At 35.8% G+C, this 20,858-nt stretch overlaps 2 protein-coding genes across 6 annotated transcripts; both read left to right on the top strand.

Moving 5' to 3' along the window:
- Positions 1-1,959: 1,959 nt before the first annotated feature.
- On the top strand, positions 1,960-7,254 carry LOC137959260 (telomere repeat-binding factor 1-like). 2 transcript variants are annotated; one of them, XM_068806645.1, is made up of 7 exons: positions 1,960-2,182; positions 3,393-3,572; positions 3,993-4,213; positions 4,522-4,606; positions 5,545-5,628; positions 5,963-6,316; positions 6,709-7,254. In XM_068806645.1, exons 2-7 carry the CDS (start codon positions 3,423-3,425, stop codon positions 6,721-6,723), a joined length of 909 nt encoding a protein of 302 aa, XP_068662746.1. In that variant the 5' UTR covers positions 1,960-2,182; positions 3,393-3,422; the 3' UTR covers positions 6,724-7,254. The 2 variants fall into 2 exon arrangements, with proteins under 2 accessions (XP_068662746.1, XP_068662745.1); XM_068806644.1 differs by having other exon boundaries at positions 5,963-6,319.
- An 837-nt stretch (positions 7,255-8,091) lies between these two features.
- On the top strand, positions 8,092-20,709 carry LOC137958804 (importin beta-like SAD2 homolog). Of its 4 annotated transcripts, none has more exons than XM_068805946.1 (21): positions 8,092-8,368; positions 9,422-9,594; positions 10,157-10,324; positions 10,552-10,662; positions 10,740-10,817; positions 11,345-11,532; positions 11,608-11,668; positions 12,590-12,664; positions 13,042-13,119; positions 14,056-14,118; positions 14,221-14,304; positions 14,383-14,552; positions 14,807-14,846; positions 14,972-15,115; positions 15,479-15,598; positions 16,483-16,701; positions 16,944-17,120; positions 17,255-17,939; positions 18,029-18,231; positions 18,388-18,520; positions 20,251-20,709. In XM_068805946.1, the coding sequence occupies exons 1-21, from the start codon at positions 8,224-8,226 to the stop codon at positions 20,403-20,405; spliced, it is 3,270 nt and encodes a 1,089-aa protein (XP_068662047.1). In that variant the 5' UTR covers positions 8,092-8,223; the 3' UTR covers positions 20,406-20,709. The 4 variants fall into 4 exon arrangements, with proteins under 4 accessions (XP_068662047.1, XP_068662046.1, XP_068662048.1 ...); XM_068805945.1 differs by having other exon boundaries at positions 20,248-20,709; XM_068805947.1 differs by having other exon boundaries at positions 18,395-18,520; positions 20,251-20,340.
- Positions 20,710-20,858: the final 149 nt, after the last annotated feature.

Genomic DNA, 20,858 nt, shown 5'->3' with positions numbered 1-20,858 from the left:
GTTCCAGTGGGTGCCATAGTGATTCGAGGTTTCAAGTCTTGGATCAAAGATGCTTATGATTGTGAGCATTTTATAGGCACCTCAATGCTACTTGTGAGACTTAACGAGAATGAGAGGCTCCTAAGAGCTGCTCGTGCCCGTGGGGGAAGACGACATCTGTAAAAGTGGACCAAGCGTTAACATGAGATCCAAATCAAGTGCAATTAATACCTAATAAAAATAGCTTTTAATATATTCCACATTTAATCAAAGTTCAAATTACGTATTAATAATTAATCTGATTTTAAATTATTTCCTGATATTAAAATATATTTATTTTTAGATATATACCTATTAATTTATTTTTTTATAACTTCTAACAATTCAGTCATAAATTATTTTATATGTATCACAAGGGTTTAATTTGTCTCAAAGTATATATAGGCATGATTTTTAATAATATGCATTTTATATATAGAGGGCTGGGCATATCATCGATACATATTATATACAAGTGGTATGTATTAGATTTTATAGATATAAAGATTGTATCGGCCAATAAGGGAGCGTGTATCGATCGATATGGTCACTTTGTATTGGATTTTAGGGTGTTTGTAGGTATCGAAAAACTTATACCTCTATATCATATAACACCTATAAACCTATAATGCTTTGTTATACGGTCTATGACACTCGCAAATATGTTATGTAACATATGTAATAAGTATATTTGCAATAACTGTTCACCGAAATTTGGGCCATATTAGAGTTATGCTCAGTATAAGACCGGCATACCACGATTCATAATACAGTTAGTAGACGTACTAGCGTTGCACTTAGCAAAATTTGTTTAAAATGTTTCAAAATTTGAAAGATGTCTCTATAGGTAGTATATTGTCCGTAGTAAATTGGCAATAATTTATTTTAGAAAAATTCTATTAATGAATGGTTTGATTAATTGGAACCTAGAGAGGCATATCTTTCTAATGATATGTTATTTGCACCATTTAAATGACAATAACCCCCTCAACTGATTATTTGATTTCAATCAATTTTAATATCTAACACCCCACTTGATATATTTGGAACACCGATCAACATTTTCAACTTTTGAAAACTTTTATATTTGGGAGACTTTGTGAATTTCTCAGGAGTTTGATCAAGTGACTTTGCATACTTCATATCAACTTCCATTTTTTCAACACAATCTTGAATGAAACGATATCTTGTATCAATATACTTGGATCGATCATGAAACACTGGATTCTTTGTTAGAGCAAGTGTTGATTTGTTGTCTATGATAATTTTGGTTGCTTCACTTTGTTCCAAATGGAGTTACTTTGATAGTCTTCTAAACCAAATTGCATGACAGGCAGAAGAAGTTGCACCAATATACTCAGATTCAAATGTTATTATCTTTCTCCATAGAAGCTTTAGGCCTACTTATTTTACTGGCTTTGATATAAAGCGATCACATGGTACTTGTTATTTTATTTTAATATTTTATTTTAGACTATATCTTTCGCCTGAAACTCTTCATATTCCTCTCTAAACCAACTTATTCATTATAAAACCTAATGTTAAATTATTAATTCTTATATTTATCAACTATCAAAAGTTAAATATCATTAATTCAGATAGATAAAATACAAAAAATAAAAACCTATATTATATTTACTCCTTGAAAGAAGAAATTATAGGCAATTTTTTGTGGGAGTTATGGGGGATAAAATATTTTAATCCAAATAATTTAATATAATAAATATTAAATCATGAAGTATAAATGAAGTAGAAAATTTAAAAATATTAAATAAATTAAAATAAAAAACCAATTTTCTGTTTTCATTTCTGTCCAGACAGTTAGGCCCATATTTGGCTGATCCACCGAACTCAGTGGACATACTGAAAACCGTGGCCCAGAATCAAATTTCCAATAGACTTCAGACATCCATCGTCAGACCTCTCAGCCCTGCGGTTTCTTCTGGCTTAGAGAGTTCAGAATCGCATACAAGCGGCAGCACAGCCCCCCTTTTTCTGCGCTGTTCCCACGTTGTCTGCGAACATAAGAGCCGTGACTCGGAATTACGTATTACTGGAAAAAAATGGGAACGTGAGCATGTTCATATAAAAAAGCGGAAACAGTATCGTCTCTGCATTAGGAAGAAAGACGGTTTCAAATTAAAAATTCTCCTCGGAAAGCTTGGTAAATAATTTTGATCTTGCCTGGGATATGACTTTATTAGTCCACGTCGATTATCTGATTGTTTATTTATTTCTTATGAAAATTTCGTCGATTGGCGTGGTTAAATCAATTCTGTTTCAATCTTGTTTGATGATTTTTTTTTTTAATTTTTTTTTTAGTTGTATTTCGGATTGTGTTGGTGCGGTCATGGTTGTCAATGATGGGTTTTTTTAGAGTTAACGTGACTATGCGAAAATTAGGGTTTTTCAGGGGGAAGTTGTCTTTGCTTGTACCGGTTTGATTGGCATTCATTCATTTTTGTTTTAATTACTCCTATCGCAAAATTTTGGATTATTTATTGGTTTTAGTGTTGTTTTCGGATTCTCTAGAGAACTAGGGTTTCTTTAGCTTTTTCAATTATTAGCTATTGTTGAAGCATATTTCATTTTTCGGCTTTTGTTTTTCTTTTCCTTTTATCAACTTACGATAACATGGAAGATTTTGGCGATATATGCTTCTCATGGACCCGCAAGGCTTTGAAATATCAGTTACCCATGGTAATATTTTTTAGTCAATATATTGTGCCAAATTTGAATTTCATTTAAGCCTAACTTGTAAAGAAACAAACTAATTTGTTTTCGTTTTCTTTGTTTGTTTTCCCTTTTCATCGAGTGACTTTTTTTTCTGAAACTAGATTTGACAAAGTGTTGACTGACATGCCAATGTCGTTTGAGAGCTATCTTTCACTTTCAGGTGTATTTTATGAATTTCTGAAAAATTAGGAGATGATTTACACTTTGTTCTTGGTATTTTCTCATGGATTCTCATTTCTGGTTACTCTGTCTTTTCTGGTCATCATCTTTTCGAGTGCTCTTTGAAAATACTAGTAGTGGAGTCCGGAAGTCAATTATGATTTCTAGAATAACTTTCTAGTGATTTTCTCTTTGCAAATGATACAGTTGTATCGGTTCATTGGGTTAGTATGTATCGTTTCACTAGTAGTCTTTCATGTTATTGGGATTTCAGTGCCCTCCTAGATGGGAGAATTAGTTTCTCAGTGTATGAGGGAGTCTCTATGTAATCCTTGATGCAGGTGACAATAATTTTCTGTAATTTTTGAATGATTTAGTCACTATTTTTTGCACAATTTCTCTGTTCTCATTAAATCATGTACTTCTTGGAGAAATCTTCATTATGTAACTTGTTTTTTAGTATTCTTGTGCTGGCTTAGGTTTTTGGGAAGTACTTGGGTTGCAAATTCATGGGTGCTCCTAAGCAGAAGTGGACAGCAGAAGAAGAAGCTGCCCTGAAGGCTGGGGTGGTCAAGCATGGCCCAGGGAAGTGGCGCACTATCTTGAAAGATCCTGAGTTCAGTAATGTCTTATCATTGCGTTCGAATGTGGATCTGAAGGTATGCATTTCTCTCTCTATTTTGTAGGTTGAATTCTTCGTTGCAGTAGTTGCAAGTTATTATACTCTTGAAGAACAAAATTTAACAAAATAGTGAGATGACATGAATATCTAGAACATGTTAGATTCCTCCTCAAATTTGGGTTCTTTCATAATTCACTTGCGGGAAAGCTAGGCTCCTTAATAAGAGGTTATGTGCAAGTTGGATTTGAATTATTTGTTGCTTTTATTTCATATTTTAGTAAGTAGGTAATCCATATTTTGGGCCCTTCAATGGTTGGTCTGTTGAACTAATTGAAGGATGCATTTGATCTTATCATGGGACTTGATTGTACCCATCCGTAGTACTTCAGAAGCCATTTTGTTTCAACCATGTTAGGTGCTGGAATATGCATTATATAGTAGATTCCTCTCTGTTCAGGACAAGTGGCGGAACATGACTGTTGTTGCAAATGGAGGGGGATCTCGGGAGAGGGCTAGATTGGCAATGAAAAGGAGCCAGCAGATTCCCAATCATGATGACAATCCAATGGCTATCATTACTGCAGTAGAGAGATACGATGATGACATTGTTGATGCTAAGCCGCTGGCAGTCTCCAGTGGGATGTTGCAAATCACAGGCTCAAAGAAATCTATTTCAAGGTTAAGTGTTATATTATCTAGTACCCATAAGCCTCTGTCTGTCTGTCTGTCTCTCTCTCTCTCTCTCTCTCTCTGTTAGTTTTTTTCCAAAACGTTATAAGATCAGTTGGTGAAGGAAAGCAAGGATTACCATCAAGCTAGGATTCTGGCGTTAGTATCAGTTCATTGGTTTTTATTTTATTCTTTTTCTAAAAAGGCAATAAAAATCGGAAATGTGCTTGTTTTTACTGTTACTGTCAATTACATCATTTGCATTTAAGATGACTGATTTATTGTGTATTGTATTGGATTTCCTTTTCATGTTATAGGCTTGACAATCTGATATTGGAAGCTATAACCAGTTTGAAGGAGCCCACTGGATCTAATAAAACTGCCATTGCAGTGTATATTGAGGTATTTGTTATTTTCTAGTTTTCCTTCTCATTAAGAGTAGTTAATGCCACAGTGAGAAAAAACTATTCTCTGGTAAACTAAATAACTTTTGACATAATTTTCTATTGCAAAAAGTTTCTTTTTTTTCTCTTCTTCTGGTTTTCTAGCAATTAGTGCTTTGACCTATGGAAGTAAAAGTTGCTTTTTTGTTCTTATTGTGGAATTGGACAATATATATATATATTTAAATATTTAGCATAAAATGAAAACTTTTTCATCTTATCTTCTTGTATTTCCCACTTCTTTAATGGAATTCTCATTTTTTTTCAGAAAAAAATGATAAGTAAATTAATGCCCTAAGGTTTTTGTCAGGGTAAAATGAAGTTATTTTTTCTCACTATTTTGTATAGTTGAAATAAGAAAAATTATCTTTTCCCTTCCTCCCAGTTATGGGAATCAATGTGATTTTTGTGTCTTATTGGAAGCTGAATCAGGAAACAAAAGATCTGGTCAAATGGAAAAAAATTTAAATCTGTTAATAGCATTTCAGACTCTGTTGCAAAAAAGGGTGCATCTCTCAGCATGCAGTCAGTGGGGGAATCTCTCTGCCTCCCACCAGTGGGCTGAGGCTTGGCCTCTTCCCCCTTGTTGTATAAAACAACTTATGAAAGTTTAGAAGAAAAGCTTAATAACATCTTTCAAAGAAATACCCAATTCTCTACTTATCCAACTGGTTTGAAAGTTCTGTGAATTTGATCAGGGCAAAACATATTTAGGCAAAATGTTGACTCTAATTTACCTTGTTTTTATTTATTATAAGTGGAAACTACTATTTTAAAGCCTCTCTCTCTTTCTCTCTCTTCCCAATTACACAAAAGCAAGCTAAAATATACATGAGATTCCACTTTCCCCTAGTAAGAGGTTGTTGTTTAAGATCTTCTATGCCTGGGTTATTGCAGGAACAGTATGGCGCACCTCCTAATTTCAAGAGCCTGTTGTCATCTAAACTAAAAGCTTTGACAGCAAGTGGAAAATTAATTAAGGTGATGTTACTTAAAATTTTACATGGTGAGTCTTTTAGGTTGGTACAGTTGGACAAGTAGATGCTTCTGGACTCCTAAGAGATTCATTAAGAAAGCACGCGAAAGTAGCGAACAAGCATATGTGTTTATCAGGCTTATATTAGTTGTTGACGTTGGTTGTTTTCTATCTTCTTCTTTGCCTGCTGTGATGCCTTTGTCTTTTTACCAAAAGAGACATCTTATGGTAGTTTACTTCTTCTCCACTCAAGTACATGGTACCATCTTGACAATAGTTTTTGACTGCATGTTCTTCCGGCCTTCAAAATCCTGAAGTATTTTGATAGGAAATTTTTAGGTAAAGCGTAAATATCGGATTGCTCCAAGTCCTTCGACATTTTTGGAAGCGAGAAGCTCTGGTATCTTAATGGATGGAGGAAGGCACAGAGACCTTTCTAGAGCAACCGAGAAAGACGAGTTCAGGCCTCTCACTAAATCTCAGATTGATGCCGACCTTGCAAAATTGAGAAACATGACAGCGGCAGAAGCTGCTGCATCTGCTGCTCAAGCTGTTGCCGAGGCAGAAGCAGCCATGTTAGCAGCTGAAGAAGCAATGAGGGAGGCAGAGGAAGCAGAGGCTGATGCAGATGCAGCCCAAGCATTTGCAGAAGCTGCATTGATGACTTTGAAAAGCAGAGCTGCCTCGAAGCTGGTAGTAAGTTCTTTCAGTGTGCTGTTATTTTTCTCTCTTCCCATCATAGCACCAATCTTTGAAATATTCCGCACAGGATGTCTCTCCTTATCCTTGTTTCTTTAGATATGTGACAAGATACATTAGAGCTCTTTTTTGACTCATTATGACATTTATATGACAAGTTGTGTGTTGTGATTTTGGTCTAGTGTGACTTAATCTTTAGATGTTAGACTTGTGCATGGCTTTTTATGGTATGTTTGAATATTCTGCTGGTACAAAAATAATTGTTTTGGTATTCTTGGAGCTTGGTGGCATGTTGTCATGAGAAGGTCTCTGTACTGCATTCTGTTTTTTTCTTTCTTCTTCCTTGATTTTTGGTTGGTTTCTGATTTTTTTGGTCACTGATGCAGATGGTTCCAGGTTGAGCACCTTCATTTTCGGTCAAGTGGTACCATTTGGACCATTTCCTTGACGCTCAATGAAGGTAAAAGGCTATGATTTTGCCTCATCTTGGCTGTAGATATTGGAACCTTGTATAGCCACCGCAAAAACAGTTTAGATTCCGCCAAACTCAGTATGACAAGGAGTTTTTTGTAGAGTTTATCGCAGAAGCCACTGAATATGGTGTCATCTCTCTATGAAACAAGTGGTTTTCATTGTTTACAATATTGTCCAGGAAGCAACCGCAGATTATCGGAGTTATTGTAGCTTTTTTTAGGTTGGTGATCCATTGCACCTCTTCACCACCTGGTGTGTTCTGAATTGTATCCCTCTGAAGTTGAAAGGGAAAAGAAATGGAGTATGTGTCCTAGGGAAGTTGTTAGTGCAGCCCTTGCTGCACCTCTTCACCATCTGTTATGTTTTGAGTTATAAATTTGGAATCCGATGAGTTAAAAGGCGGAAACACAGTATGTTTACCCATCTTGATAGTTTTCTAATCTTGTTCTCGTTGCAGAGTATTTTACTGATCTTGATGAGCAAATATCGAATGCTGATTCTTTCTGTATCATTTACGATTGGTCTGCAGGCCGACTCTTCAGAGCACGTTGGCACAAGTTTTGATTTCTGAACGTGTAATCCAAGCGATGCTCTCATATCGTGAAATGCGTGTCATGGGCGTAGCCACATCGGGCCTGCTGCGGTCTTCTAACACGTGTAACGATCTGTTATAATTCACTTAAACTTAGGTCTGTTTGGAACCTTAGAAAATAAAATAAGAATTGGATTTTTATTATTTTAAAAAATAGTTAGTAAAATGAGATTATCACTAATTATTTTTGAAAATAATAATGATTTAATTCTTATTTTCTGAAACCCTTTGTGGTGGGTCGAGTTTTCCAAAACCCTAATCTGACTTTGATTTCTGACTCTGAAATTTGAATTAAAAAAACCCGAATCAAACTTTGTTTTATATCCTTGTTTTATTATCGATTTTTTTTTTTTATCCCATCCCCGTCTTGAGGGTCAAATAAGAAACCCAACCCAAACCGGAGGTTTTTGTGTTGAATCGGGTTAGATTCCCCATAAAACCAAACCTAACCCGATACCAATAGCTATTTTCACTCTATTATTATATGTTGCACATCATGTATAATGTGACAATAGAAAGACAATTGGTATAAAATTATGAAAACTATTCAGAAAACATCTTTAATTTAATGTTGATTTAAGTGAAGTGCAATATACGACCACACGTGCAATCCTTGGCTCTTCCTCCACTTACTATAGTCTCGATCCGTCTTTTGACCCCAATACTTCGGCTCGCCACATTTTCGTTGGAGGGTTCTAATTCCTAATTTATTCCGGGGCGCCTTCCCTTTCCCAAGTTCTTGTTTTCTCCCGCCATTTTTCTCTTCTCCTCTTTTCTCATCGGCACTCACTGGGATCAGGAGTTAGGGTTTGTAACGAGCCGCTGCACACGAGAGATGGAAGCGCTGATTCCGGACATAGCAAGGCAGTTGAACTGTACACTGAGCTCTGATAAAGCTCTCGTGACATCTGCAACGGAAGAACTCGATCGGCTGTCGAGACTCCCTGATTTCCCTCTTGCTCTTATCTTCATTGCCAAAGGTTTGGTCCTGTCTGCCGAAATGCTGGTTGTTAAGTTCGTGCTTCCTTCATTTCGTGTCACTTTGTTCTTCTGGAAATGCTATCCTGAAAAACTTGCGGAGGATTCTCGGTGGTGATGTTTGTCTAATGCTGATTTTACGTTGATGCTCTCTTCGTGGTGGTTTCAATTGTTACTGTCTCACTTAGTGTGGTCTTTTCTGCGTCATTTGCGTTTATGGATTTTTGAATGACTTGAAAAGTGTTCTGTAACACTGTCTGACTAAGCGATCCAGTATTTTTTAAATGATTTTTTTAGATTTTTTCTTATATTATCCGTGACTATCTTGGATCTTTGGTTGGTGGTTATCGTGCTGTTTTCATGACTACTTCTTCTATTATTATTATTATTATTTTTATTTTTAAATTCTGAATCCTTACCAGTCAATCGATGGCTTCAACTTGAAAAATAGATGATGCCATTTGCGTTTCTATTATGAGATCGTGTTTTATAATTTGGCCGTGAAAAGGAGCGAGATGGCTTGTCAAGTTCTGTTCAGAAGTCTCAATTAGCTACTGTTGTTGATAGCGGAACTGGATCAGTTGATATTGTCTAGAAACTTAAAGGTACAGCAGTTCATCTCGAATGGCTGCTTCGGGAACTATAAGAAATTCTTGCCAGTTTGTGATTGATGTCTCTTGATGTAATGCAACGGCTTCCACACATTCCTTGTATCATCAGTTTAATTTTTGTTCGTTTCTTTCAAGATTCATCATCAATCATCATTATTTTGTAAGCCATCTCAACTGTGTTTGAGTTAGCTACATGTATCCATTTCCTCCAATTTATTTATTATATCCCAGATTCAATTTAGCATTTTTTCCAATCTTTATAGAAAAACTCCAGCCTGTGTTGTGTTTGGCTTTCATCTACTTCTTTGCAGGTCCTTCAATTCACATGATAAAATCTTGGTTATTTGTTAGACTTCCTTCATTTACTCAGACTTCTCTGTGATACTTGTTATGTTATTAGGAGTTTTTCTATTTCAACATTGTTTTTTTTTTTTCCTTGTGAAGGGGGCAATAACCAAGGGGAAAAAATAGCTGCTGCTACATATCTAAAGAATTTTACTAAACACCATTATGAGGGTGACTTATCTTTCCTGAAAGTTCATCGTGCGTACAGGAATCAGCTTGCACAAGCTTTACTAGAAGTTGAACCCACTGTCCTCAAAATTTTAGTTGAAGCTGTAAGTTTGGGATCTTGTCTCTATTTCTTTTTCCTTATGAAAAATCAGATGTCATTTAATTAGATTCAAAGATTTTGAAATTTGATACTAGAAAGCTAGATAATCCAGCATGTTTTCAAACAGACAAATGTTTACTGTGATTTCCTTGTTTGATTCTATTAGACACAATTTTATTTGTTATAAAATGAGGCCTTTGGTATGATGCACACTGACCGTTGCTTCATTATTTTCCAAAGGACATTTGCTTCATCCAAAATTCTGTTCTGTAGTGAGAGCTGGTGATTTGAACTTAATTTTCACTTTCCATAAAAAATAACATGCCAAGGAAAGATTGGATTCATGTATAGGGTTTTACCTTTTGACAAAAAGGTCAGTGGTTGCTTTATTTTCTTGGGCAGTTGGTTATGTTTTTATGCTATTTTGTAGATACTGTTTAAGTAACTCTCATGATCATCATCATTGGAGTTTCTCCCAATCATGTCAGGTCAGATGTTATAAAGATGTAGTGTCTGTACTTGTGCTAAATTGTCTAATCCTTTTGTATGCATCTATACTTGTTCAGTTCCGCATGGTTGTTGCTAGTGATTTTGTAAAGGAGAATTCATGGCCTGAACTTGTGCCAGAATTGCGGTCGGCTATACAAAATAGTAACATTTTCAGTGAAAGTGCACATCATTGGAAAACGGTTAATGCCCTTACAATTCTTCAGACAGTTCTTAAACCTTTCCAGGTATGTGTTCATTTTTCTGTTGCTTGTGATGCATATTTAATTGAGTCAGCTTATGAAAATAATTTAGAATGAAAAGAATGACCTTCATTTCATAATTTATTTTTGAAGAGGTAATGAACAATCTGTTATTGGCAGTTGTAGTAAATAGTATTGAATAAATGGTACTTGCAATTGTTTTTAGTCTACTCTGATATAGATATACTCTTGGTTCCTCTGAGCATTTTCAGTACTTTTTGAATCCAAAAGTGGCAAAGGAGCCAGTCCCACCTCTGTTGGATCTAATAGCACAAGACATTCTTGTACCATTATTAGCTGCATTCAGTCATCTGGTTGACAAGGTAAACTTAAGCATGGTCTTTTTAAAATTTTAATTGGTTTGGTGACATTCTTCACTTACTTTTGATGAGTTTGACAGGCTTTATCTACTCAAAGCAAAACAGACCCAGAAATTGAGAGAACACTCTATGTCATTTGCAAGTGTATCTATTTTGCCGTAAGTTTTGGCTTCTTATCTCTTGGAGAATTGCTTTCCTGAAGTGGTGATTTTACTTGAATGTGCAATAGCTAATTCTATGAGAGGCCATGTGTTAGGTTGCAATGTTAGTGACGCTAATAAATTTAAAACGTCTCTTGCATAATATTTGCGGCTCACTGCAAAGTTTGTACAGTTTCTCACCGTGTTTCCCCAACTTGTATTTGTTTTACTCTTGCTGAACATGCTTAAAATAGTTCTTTCATATGTCTATCCATTCTTTTTTCTAAAGATGAGTCATTAGTTTCTTAAACATATTGGTCTATTTGCCTGTCAACTATTAGTTTTACATAAACAGTTCGCGAGCACATACTGTTACTACTTGCCAATGTGCATATAGTGCTGTTTTATCTTTCTAGAAGCAAGTTCAATGAGCAGATGATATGCAGAGAGTATAGCTTGAGCATGTTTCTTGGTTATTTTTATACCCCTTTCTCTGTTCTTTTAAGAGTGGCTTTTGAGAATTTATTAGTAGTTTCTTTTTGTAGGTGAGATCGCACATGCCTTCTGCACTGGTCCCTCTTCTGATTCCCTTCTGTCAGGATCTTATTAGAATTCTGGACTCTTTGAAGTTGGAAGCTCCAAGCCCACAAGACAGCATCTTGTTAAAGGCAGGCAAGAGAAGCTTGCTCATTTTTTGTGCTTTGGTCACTAGACACAGAAAGAACCTTGACAGGTATTGCATGTTCAAACAGTATTTTGTAGTCCTTTTCTTTTTGAGTATCGAGCTGATCTTCTTTATATCAATCAGGTTGATGCCAAACCTAATCAACTGTGCTTTAAGAATAGTCAAGCAAAGCCCTTATGTCCCCGTAAGTGCTAGGTATCCTTATTCTGTAGCCTACTGGTTAGCATTTTGGGAATTAACTTCTCTGATGATACTGTTTAGAAAGCGGCTGTAGAAGTTTTGATGTGAAAGAGCTTGTTCTTTAGACACTTGTTCGTAGATTATGTATATGCAGGCTTATAACGAAAACAAAGGAATTTCTCAAAAAAATAATGAAAACAAAGGAGGTTTGTTGATTGTTATGTTTTTTGCATATATCAGAACCAATGTATAATCAATTTTCATTACTATTAGAGTCTTTTTAGGACCTGAAACACTTGACTTCATTGAAAATAATTCGTTTAGAAATCTTATTAGCTCTTAACTTCTTCTGATGTATCATCCACATGTTTCTTGCAGCCTACAATAGTCTTTGTAGCATTAGCAGTCTACAGTAGTCTGGGGTTTCTTTGAATGCCAAGTTTAGCTCTCCATGGTAGTTTGATAGCATGCTACTTGGAATTGTAATGTGGATTGTTACTTTTCAGTTGGTGTTCTACCTTACTTGGTTACATTATAAACTCTGAACAATATGACGTTCCTATCTTGGTTCAGTGGTTTTAAACTGATCACGTGTAAGGATGATAACAAATGATTTTGTAAAACAAATCTCGCTTGCCTGCTTCATTCACTCTATGATTCTAGGGCCTAAAATACCTACAATGGAAATAGTTTTCATAGAATCCTTTGGATCTACTTGTCCCAGCCAATTATGGAAGTTAAGGCAGAAGCATTGCGAATGCCTTCCACGATCACATTTACCAATGTTAATTCCTGTTCACATGAAGATATTACTGCATATTTCTGTATCTTTAATGTCGATATTTAGTTTTCTACACCTTTTTTTTGTGTCAATCATGAAGTTTTGGGACTAAGCTAACATTTTAAGTGATTGGTATCCTTGCAGAACCTGGATTTCTTGTCAGAAAGGGTCATTTCACTGGCTTTTGATTTTATTTCACACACTCTGGAGACAGGACCCGTAAGTTTAGACTATTCTTTTGTCATTTTCTATATATGGAGTTCTCTTTAGGAACATCTCATTTCTTCTTGTCAAATCTTATGCTGCAAGACTGATTCTTGTGCCTTTTTTGTTGTTGTTTGGAAATGGAGAAACATCTCAGTAAGCACATCAGTATTTGATGGCAAAACATATCCTTAATTAAGATGTATGATGGTTATAGTCTAATTGACAAATAACCTTTTAATCTGTAAGCTAAAATCTTGTATGTATTGCTATATTATTTTTCATTTCAATCAGATGCCATTGAAGTCCAGCCTCCCATTACAATCTTTGTTGAGAATTCATTCATCTTTCTTTTTCTTTTTTTAAATTTCTTTTATCTGAAATACTTTCAGGGATGGCGATTAGTATCACCTCATTTTCCATTTCTGCTGGAGTGTGCGATCTTCCCTGCGTTAGTAATGAATCCAAAAGTGAGTTATTTTATTTAGTTTTATCTTTTCTGTTTATGGTTTGATGAGGATGGTGAAGCTAATGCATCAATATTACCTATGAGCATTTTTTTTTTTTGGTTTCTTAAGCAATTGTTATCTTTGAAGGAGAAGAAAGGGAAGGTAGTAGAGAAATTTAGACTTACTTGTGCCATTGGGTACACGTGTGTGTGTGTATATATTTAAACTTATGTATTTTCCATTGATATGTGGTTCTTATGGAATAGTCAGAGAGGATAAACATACAATTAGACAGGCTGAATGTCATTCCATGTAAGGAAGTACCATCCATAGATGCTTTCTTCCAGTTGTGCACTTGAAACACTTTTGAAAAGTATTGGTTGCTTACCTTGTTTTGACTGGAATGCGAGTTCTTACTTTTCAATCTAGAGATCAGAACTTTACCATGAGAATGACTTCTCTTTTGAAAACATCCCAAAAGAACAGGAATTTGTGCCTCAACTCTAGAATACATTTTCCGAAGGGGCATCAAAGGAGTTGGTTGGATAAATTAGAATCTCATTCCTCCATGAGAATGACATCTCTTTTGCATTAAATGCTTCAACTCTAAAATACACTTTCAATAGGAGCATCAAAGCCCTGGGTTAGTGTCATCCTCATCAAAGCCCTGGATATCTATGTACTTTGTTGTATCTTATTATTGTAGCTTATATGCAGTTTTCCAATCAATAAAAGCCTACCACCTTTTTCAGAAAAAGAAAAAAGCCCTGGGATAAATAACAACAGGTGCACGTGCAAGGATCAGTCCCATGAAATTACAGGCTTGACAGCAACTAGAGCCTAGAAAGCCAATAACTTGGTAGCCTATGAACAATTGAAACTTCACTCTGATTGCAGATGTAGGTGTGTAGTTGCTTCATGTACTAACCTGTGCTTTTTTCTTCACTTTTTTGAAAGGATATATTAGAATGGGAGACGGATGCAGATGAGTACATAAGAAAGAATCTTCCGTCCGAGCTTGTGAGGAATATGCTTTCCTAAATAATATTCTATAAGTTACTCATTTGGGCTTGCATTTTGTTCTTCTCTGATACTCTTCTTAGAGGTCATCTTCCCTTGCAGGAAGAATTTTCTGGATGGAAGGAGGACTTGTTTACAGCAAGGAAAAGTGCAATAAACTTACTTGGCATTATTTCAATGTCCAAGGTTAGCCTTTTGTACAATTATCAAAACAATCAGTAGCTCATGAACTTATACATTCAGTAATTCTTCAGGAATTTGCAGGGCCCACCAACAGTAACGTCTGGTAGTACTTCTTCAGCCAAACGTAAAAAAGGAGAGAAAAATAAATTAAAAAACCGATTCGTTTCTGCTGGGGATGCTTTAGTGATGCCATTCCTATCCAAATTCCCCATCCCTTCAGATGCTGTCACCCTGTCTGAAACTTCAAATAAGTAAGTGTGCATGATAATGTCAACTATGAGAATTAACTGGAACTGTGACTTGAAAATTAGTTATCAATTGAGACTAATATTTATGCTTTTGAAGTTCATTTATTCTGGAACTTCTGGCTCATCTGGACATTTTTTCCCCTAAAAAACCTCTATTTTTAGTTATTGTATGTGCTCTTCCATTTATTTATTATTCTTATGGTGTATGAATTTTTCATTGTTTTTAGCTTTACTCAGTAATACTTTAATCATGGCAGTTACTATGGTGTTCTGATGGCGTATGGAAGTCTCCAAGATGTAAGTAGTCAACAAAATTTTCTTTTTTGGAATGCGGACAGTTTTTTTTTTCTTTGTTCACTTAGATTCTTTGAGTAATACCAGGAAGGTTGACTTGTTTTTTGCATGAATGTTGGCTCATGCAGTTCTTAAGGGAGAAGGATCCTGAACTCACAGCTACTTTAGTTCGGACTCGGGTGCTACCCCTGTACACAACATCTTCATCTCTGCGTTATCTGGTTGCAACAGCCAATTGGATAATTGGTGAACTTGCACCGTGTCTCCCTGATGTAAGACCTCATGTGTTGTCCTTTCGATGTTCCTTTCTTCCAAAAAATTCCATCTGCTTGATAGAGAATAGGGTTGGCGTCTCCTACCAGGTCATGTGCCAGTCATAATAAACCAGTATTTTTCCTTTTTCTCTAAATTTTCTGTGTTTTTTTTCTCTCTATTAATTGTCTTAAGAAAGTTGACATTAAGTATAAGAGATTTAGAACTTGCATGAACTGCCCTAGGACTCCAAGGGTGCCTAACACTACAGTTGTCTAGGCAACTTACCTTTTTCACTTTAAGCTTAGGAAGCATCATTTTGTCTATTTTTAACAGTTTACTATGTCAATTTTCATCTGATTGCTCATGATTTTTATTATCAGGAGATGAGTGCAGATATATATTTTGCATTGCTGCATTCGTTGACCATGCATGATGTAGGGCTTCATTCTTGTTATCCTGTCCGTGCTTCTGCTGGTGGAGCTATTGCAGCACTTCTTGAAGTAAGGCCGGTCTCATTTGATGTTGTTACTGTTACTTAGCAACTATTATTATTATTCGTTATTATTTGGAATGTACTATAACAATTACTGAATAAGCAGTAATCAAGAAGATAATTGAGTTTAAGAGAAACAGAGAACTATATGTCTGTTGCAGAAAGTGTGAGCGGGAGAATAGGTCAAGCTTTGGCCCCTCTTCTCTTCTTTCATTAAATACCTCGTAAAAATATTACAAACTGACCATAGGACCCCCTGACATCCACTCACTTAAGTAACATAATTTATAAGACAAAAATACTCCTCTAGATACAGACCATACTTGATACAATGCTGTTTTAAGTAATGAACTATACAAGTACAGAAAAAGCCCTTTAAGAGGAAATTACATACCTCCTTTCCAATTGTAATTTGAGGGTTATTTCTCCATTGTAAAACTCAACCAACATTTTTAGCAAAAAAGAAAAGAAAATGAGGAAGTTACTTACCTCAACACTTACCAATCATCATAAGCAGCATATCCTCATCATTTGACTGTTCTCACAGATGATCAAAAGAAGATTGACAGTCAGTTATTTATCATTCAAAAAAGAAAAAAGGAAATCTGATTATGGAATTTTAATAGTGAATTTTATTTCAGTGGATTTCCCCTCTTGAGGTTTCTTTGCAGCACTCTGAGGTCTACCAATAGCATCTCTGATATGTAGCTAAAGAGGATGTCTCTTGTCAGTCTATTATTGCTAAAAATACAGTTGTTTTTATTTCCTGGGGATCTTCCATCTGTCTCCTTGGATGTTGTATTATTGTCTTTAATGCAAAATTCTTCACTTATTTGAAAAAAAAGTCCTCTTTCAAAATGTTTTGGTTTTAACCCTTTTTTCCTTTTGCAGAATGACTATCTGCCAAGTGAATGGCTCCCTCTCTTGCAACTCCTGGTTAGAGGAATGGACTGTGAAGATGAAAATGAGTCGGCTCTTCTATTTCAGCTTCTTACTAATGCAGTAGAAGCAGGCAGTGAAAACCTTGTAGTTCATATCCCTACAATTGTTGAGAATTTGGCAGGTGTAATTTCAAAGCATATACCCCCTATACCAGAGCCCTGGCCTCAGGTATACTTAGTGTTCAGTACATATGTGGTGGCTTAGTCTTAAAAGTTTTTGTTCGCAGTTGGTCCATTCATTTTAAATTTCACATTTCTCTGCGATTTTAAATAGTCTATAACATTTCAAAAAGGAATTTTTTAATTTTTTTTGGGTTTTTATTCATGCATGTTTTGCCATTATAGTTCTCTAAAAAAAAAAAGTTTTGCAATTATAGGTTAAAGATAAACTGACAGTTCTTGATACATCAGGTGGTTGAGAAAGGGTTTGGGGCGTTGGCAACGATGGCTAAAACTTGGGAGGGGTCTTTACCAGACGAAATGGAGGAGAATGATCCAAGCCAAGATTGGAGATCTAGTTGGGAAATGATTACTAAAATCTTTACTGAACTCTTGCAACAAGCTTGGTTTACAACAATGGTGCCAGTGGTACACTTGTGCTAAGCATATACAAATTGAGATGACATTTTTTCCATTGTGCTTGTGATTCATTGCTTTTTCTTCTTACTAAGGAAAAAGATATCTTTGCTCATCCAATTTCTTGTCACCATTATATTGGCCAGGAAGGACAAGGTTCTGCTACATTGCCTACTCCATCAGGCATAGATGATGCTTCAGTGTTGCTTGGATCTGTTTTAAGATATACTGTACGAACTGCTGCAGCTTTAGATTCGAGAATTTCAGACCTCTTGGTAGTTTGGGCTGACTTGATTGCAGACTGGCATGCTTGGGAAGAAATGGAGGACTTATCAATCTTTGATTTAATTCTTGATGTGGTCAATCTACACAGTAAATATGTGCTGAAGAATTTCTTGGTAAGACAGGTCCCACCCCCACCTGCAGCTCCTGTTACACCTCGTTCCATTATCGAAGGTATGGGTGCATTTGTTGTTGGGGGTCTTTCAACTTATCAATCGGCAACATGGAGGGCTTGTTCAAGTGCTCATTTGCTACTTAATGCTCCAAAGTTCTCATTTGAAACAGAGGGAATTAAGCAGTCGCTAGCAATAGCTTTTAGCAAGGCAGCTTTTTCTCGCTTCAAAATGATTGAAAGCAAGCCTGTCGCATTGTGGAAGCCTTTGCTGCTTGTTATTTCGACATGTTATATGTGTTATCCTGATGTTGTTGAGAGGATATTGGAAAAGGAGGAGAAGAATGGTTTTACTGTTTGGGCACATGCGCTGGGATATATCTATAACAACTCATTTGGTTCAGGTTTCTCATCAGAGTCAGAGGTGAAGTTAGCTGGTGAGCTTCCCCACTAGTTCTATTTTTTTACATTTCAGCACTCTTCTTGTTTGAAGGATGTCATTTTTATGGTGTGCTTGGTCTGGCAGTAATGGCATTAACCAAAGTAGTTGAAAGGATGGTGACCTCATCATTCCAACAGATGGGTGAGACCCTGAATGACTGCTTTGTGTCTCTAATGAAGGCAGTCATACATATGAAGGAAGTTCAAGACAAAGAGGAGGATGATGATGATGGTCCAGAAGACCTTGATAATGATGATGATGCAGATGAAGAAATCGAGGAGGATGAGGTAATCAAGAGCTACTCTTTTTAGTGTGCAACAATCAGTTGTTTCTGTGTTCATTTCCTGCCGTAAGCATCTATGCTCCAGTGGCATCCTCTTATGTTCTGTTTTTAAAGAAGAAATATTCTGAAAAGTACTTGAAACCTTTGAGGTCCGATGTAGGATTCAGAGGATGAGCATGAAGAAACAGAGGAAGAGTTCTTGCAGAGATATGCTAAAGTTGCTGCTGAGTTGGAGGAGGGGATGGTTACTGAAGAAGGGGATCTAGAAGACCAAGTGCAGCAGCTTGAACTGGGTAAGTCACCCATCTTTGGAGATCTTTGTCTTTTTGTTGATAGTTTACATTCTAGGTTTGATAGTTTTGCACTGTTGTTTTATCAATAGCACACGAATACCCCCACCCACCCCCCTCCTCCCATTCCATAGCCAAATAGTATTTACAGAAAGAAAACCTCTCGTGGTGACCTTCTTTTCCCCTTAGAGAACCCCTTGAAATGTTAATGGTTTCATAGCCACTCGCTTTCACAAATTTTGCTGCTTTTGCCTATTATGAAGACATGTAACTTTAGTCTCAAAATAAAAAACTAGGAATATACATGGGAGGCAACATCTGCAGCATGCATCTTGGTTTTTTACTATATAGTGCACCTAAAACTGAAAACATTAACAGAGTGAGCCCACCTTTTCACCCTCTAATATGGAAAACTCAGAAAGGTTAGAAATTAACGGGTTTTGTGAGGCTTTCAACTTGTATTTTATTACTGAATATACCCTTAGCTTGTGAGTTTCTCCTCTATCATTGTTTCTAGCCACAGATGAACAAGAGTTTCTTCTCCACTTCAGAAATTGTCTTTGTCGCTCTGTTCATGCCAAATGCTAATGTCCCGCTTGAGCTTATTATAGATGTGTTTCTTGGATATTTCTTCTATAGATAGTATAGTAATAGGCCAAAGTTTGGTTTGTTCTCTTTTTAAGATTATTTTTGTAGTTTCTGCAATTGGTCCATATGAAGTATTTATTAGTTAAAAAACATATATATTGGAGGAAAATTTCAAAAGTAATTCTGAATAAGGCTATTTAATGTAATTTTACTGAATAAGAGTATTTTGATAATTCAAAAGTATATAAAAAATTGCAATTGGACCATATGAAGTTTTTTTTGCCCAAAAATATGTACATTTGTGAAAATTTTGTACTGATAAGGCTATTAATCAAGTAATTCTGATAATCCAAACTTGTTACTAGTTAATTCAACGGATGATTGGACGCCCAGAAGTCAAGTTATCTGTAATTGCTCAATAGGATTCCATCTGTTAAATCAAATACTTTTTTTACGTGAATTTACAAATACGCTGAAATCAATTAATCGAACTGTTTGATAAGAGTCAAATAGGGAAATAATGTGTGATTGACTTTTGGAACTCTATTTGTTAACTTAGTTACCTATTAAAGGTGAATTAAAAAATAGTGTTATCAATTAATTATCGAATTGTTTGATAATAGTTTAATAGGTTATTCAAATATGACCATCGGACTCGTAGTAAAAAAAAAGATGAATATGACCGTTATATGTTAACTCAATTGACTAATGAACATTAAATTTGTAGATGATTGTCATCAATTAAGTGAACTTGCATATAATAATCCAATAGTTAATTGAATTAACCGTTAGAGACAGTGGTTAAAAATATTGGTTGACCAATGAGATTCTATTAATTAACTCAATCGACAATTACATATCGAGTATTTTTAACTTAGAGCAAGTTACAGAAGAGATTTGTTTGGAATTAAAAGGAGATTGTTACCTTACTAAGGTATCTAACGAATTAGGGGGGCACTGATGTTGTCAGTTTGTAAAACCCACCCTATAGTTGCCAGCTCAAGGTAAGGTGGCGTCTCACCGTATCCTGGTCCATTTTCTTTTTTGTACACTAAAGTGTTACCATTATCAGTTCTCTATTTGCTGCTGTATTTAATTTATTACCTGTCATCACCTTTATTTTTATTATTGATACTGAAAAGCAGGTGCCCTATGTGAAGTAGACCACCTAAGAGCTGTTTTCTATTTGATGGAGAGATATCACCAAGCTCTGCAAACCCTGATATTACCACGTCAGCTTGTTGCAACATTCGTGGACACCTTCCCACAATTCGCCTCATTCTTCCAGACAATGTCATGATATCGCTCAATGCAAGTGGCTCCTGTGCTCGATTGGCTTTCAAAATTTTGTAAACGAGTTGATTCAAATTATTGCTGAACGCATCCATGCGTCTTGTTGTAAACTATGATGGCCTTGAATTTTTAGGTAACTTCAGAGCAAAGCATGTTCACTATAAGAGAGAAACTCTCAAGTTTTGTATCATCATCTTGGCACTATGGCAATTTGTAAATGACAAACCAGATACAATTCTTCGGTTCTACTGAGCTCCCATTTTCCAAATTGAAACAGCAAAAACCAGTGCCTTCGATGTAAGGCACATAGAATGGAGGCAGATAAAATATTTGATGCCGATCCCTCGTCCGTGGTAGGCTTACTTGGATGTCGGATTGATGAGCGTTCCTCTTTCAATTTATATAATTTGTAAGTGCTTCTCAGGCACTCAGCTTTAAAACAGAGCTGACACATGGATTG

The sequence above is a fragment of the Aristolochia californica genome, unplaced genomic scaffold (genome assembly GCF_029961685.1).
Source record: "Aristolochia californica isolate CCGP_79_NKW_82.1479 unplaced genomic scaffold, dmAriCali1.0.hap1 SCAF_3, whole genome shotgun sequence".
Classification (NCBI taxonomy): Eukaryota; Viridiplantae; Streptophyta; class Magnoliopsida; order Piperales; family Aristolochiaceae; genus Aristolochia; species Aristolochia californica.
This window is presented reverse-complemented; position numbering and strand designations above follow the sequence as displayed.

Bases quoted from the DNA above. Each gene is read 5' to 3' on its own strand.
- LOC137958804 (XM_068805945.1), top strand. From the start codon at position 8,224: ATGGAAGCGCTGATTCCGGACATAGCAAGGCAGTTGAACTGTACACTG. The intron at 9,595-10,156 runs GTAAGTTTGGGA...ATACTTGTTCAG, and splicing joins TCAAAATTTTAGTTGAAGCT to TTCCGCATGGTTGTTGCTAG. The intron at 12,665-13,041 runs GTAAGTTTAGAC...AAATACTTTCAG, and splicing joins ACACTCTGGAGACAGGACCC to GGATGGCGATTAGTATCACC.
- LOC137959260 (XM_068806644.1), top strand. From the start codon at position 3,423: ATGGGTGCTCCTAAGCAGAAGTGGACAGCAGAAGAAGAAGCTGCCCTG. The intron at 4,214-4,521 runs GTTAAGTGTTAT...TTCATGTTATAG, and splicing joins TCAAAGAAATCTATTTCAAG to GCTTGACAATCTGATATTGG. The intron at 4,607-5,544 runs GTATTTGTTATT...GGGTTATTGCAG, and splicing joins CCATTGCAGTGTATATTGAG to GAACAGTATGGCGCACCTCC.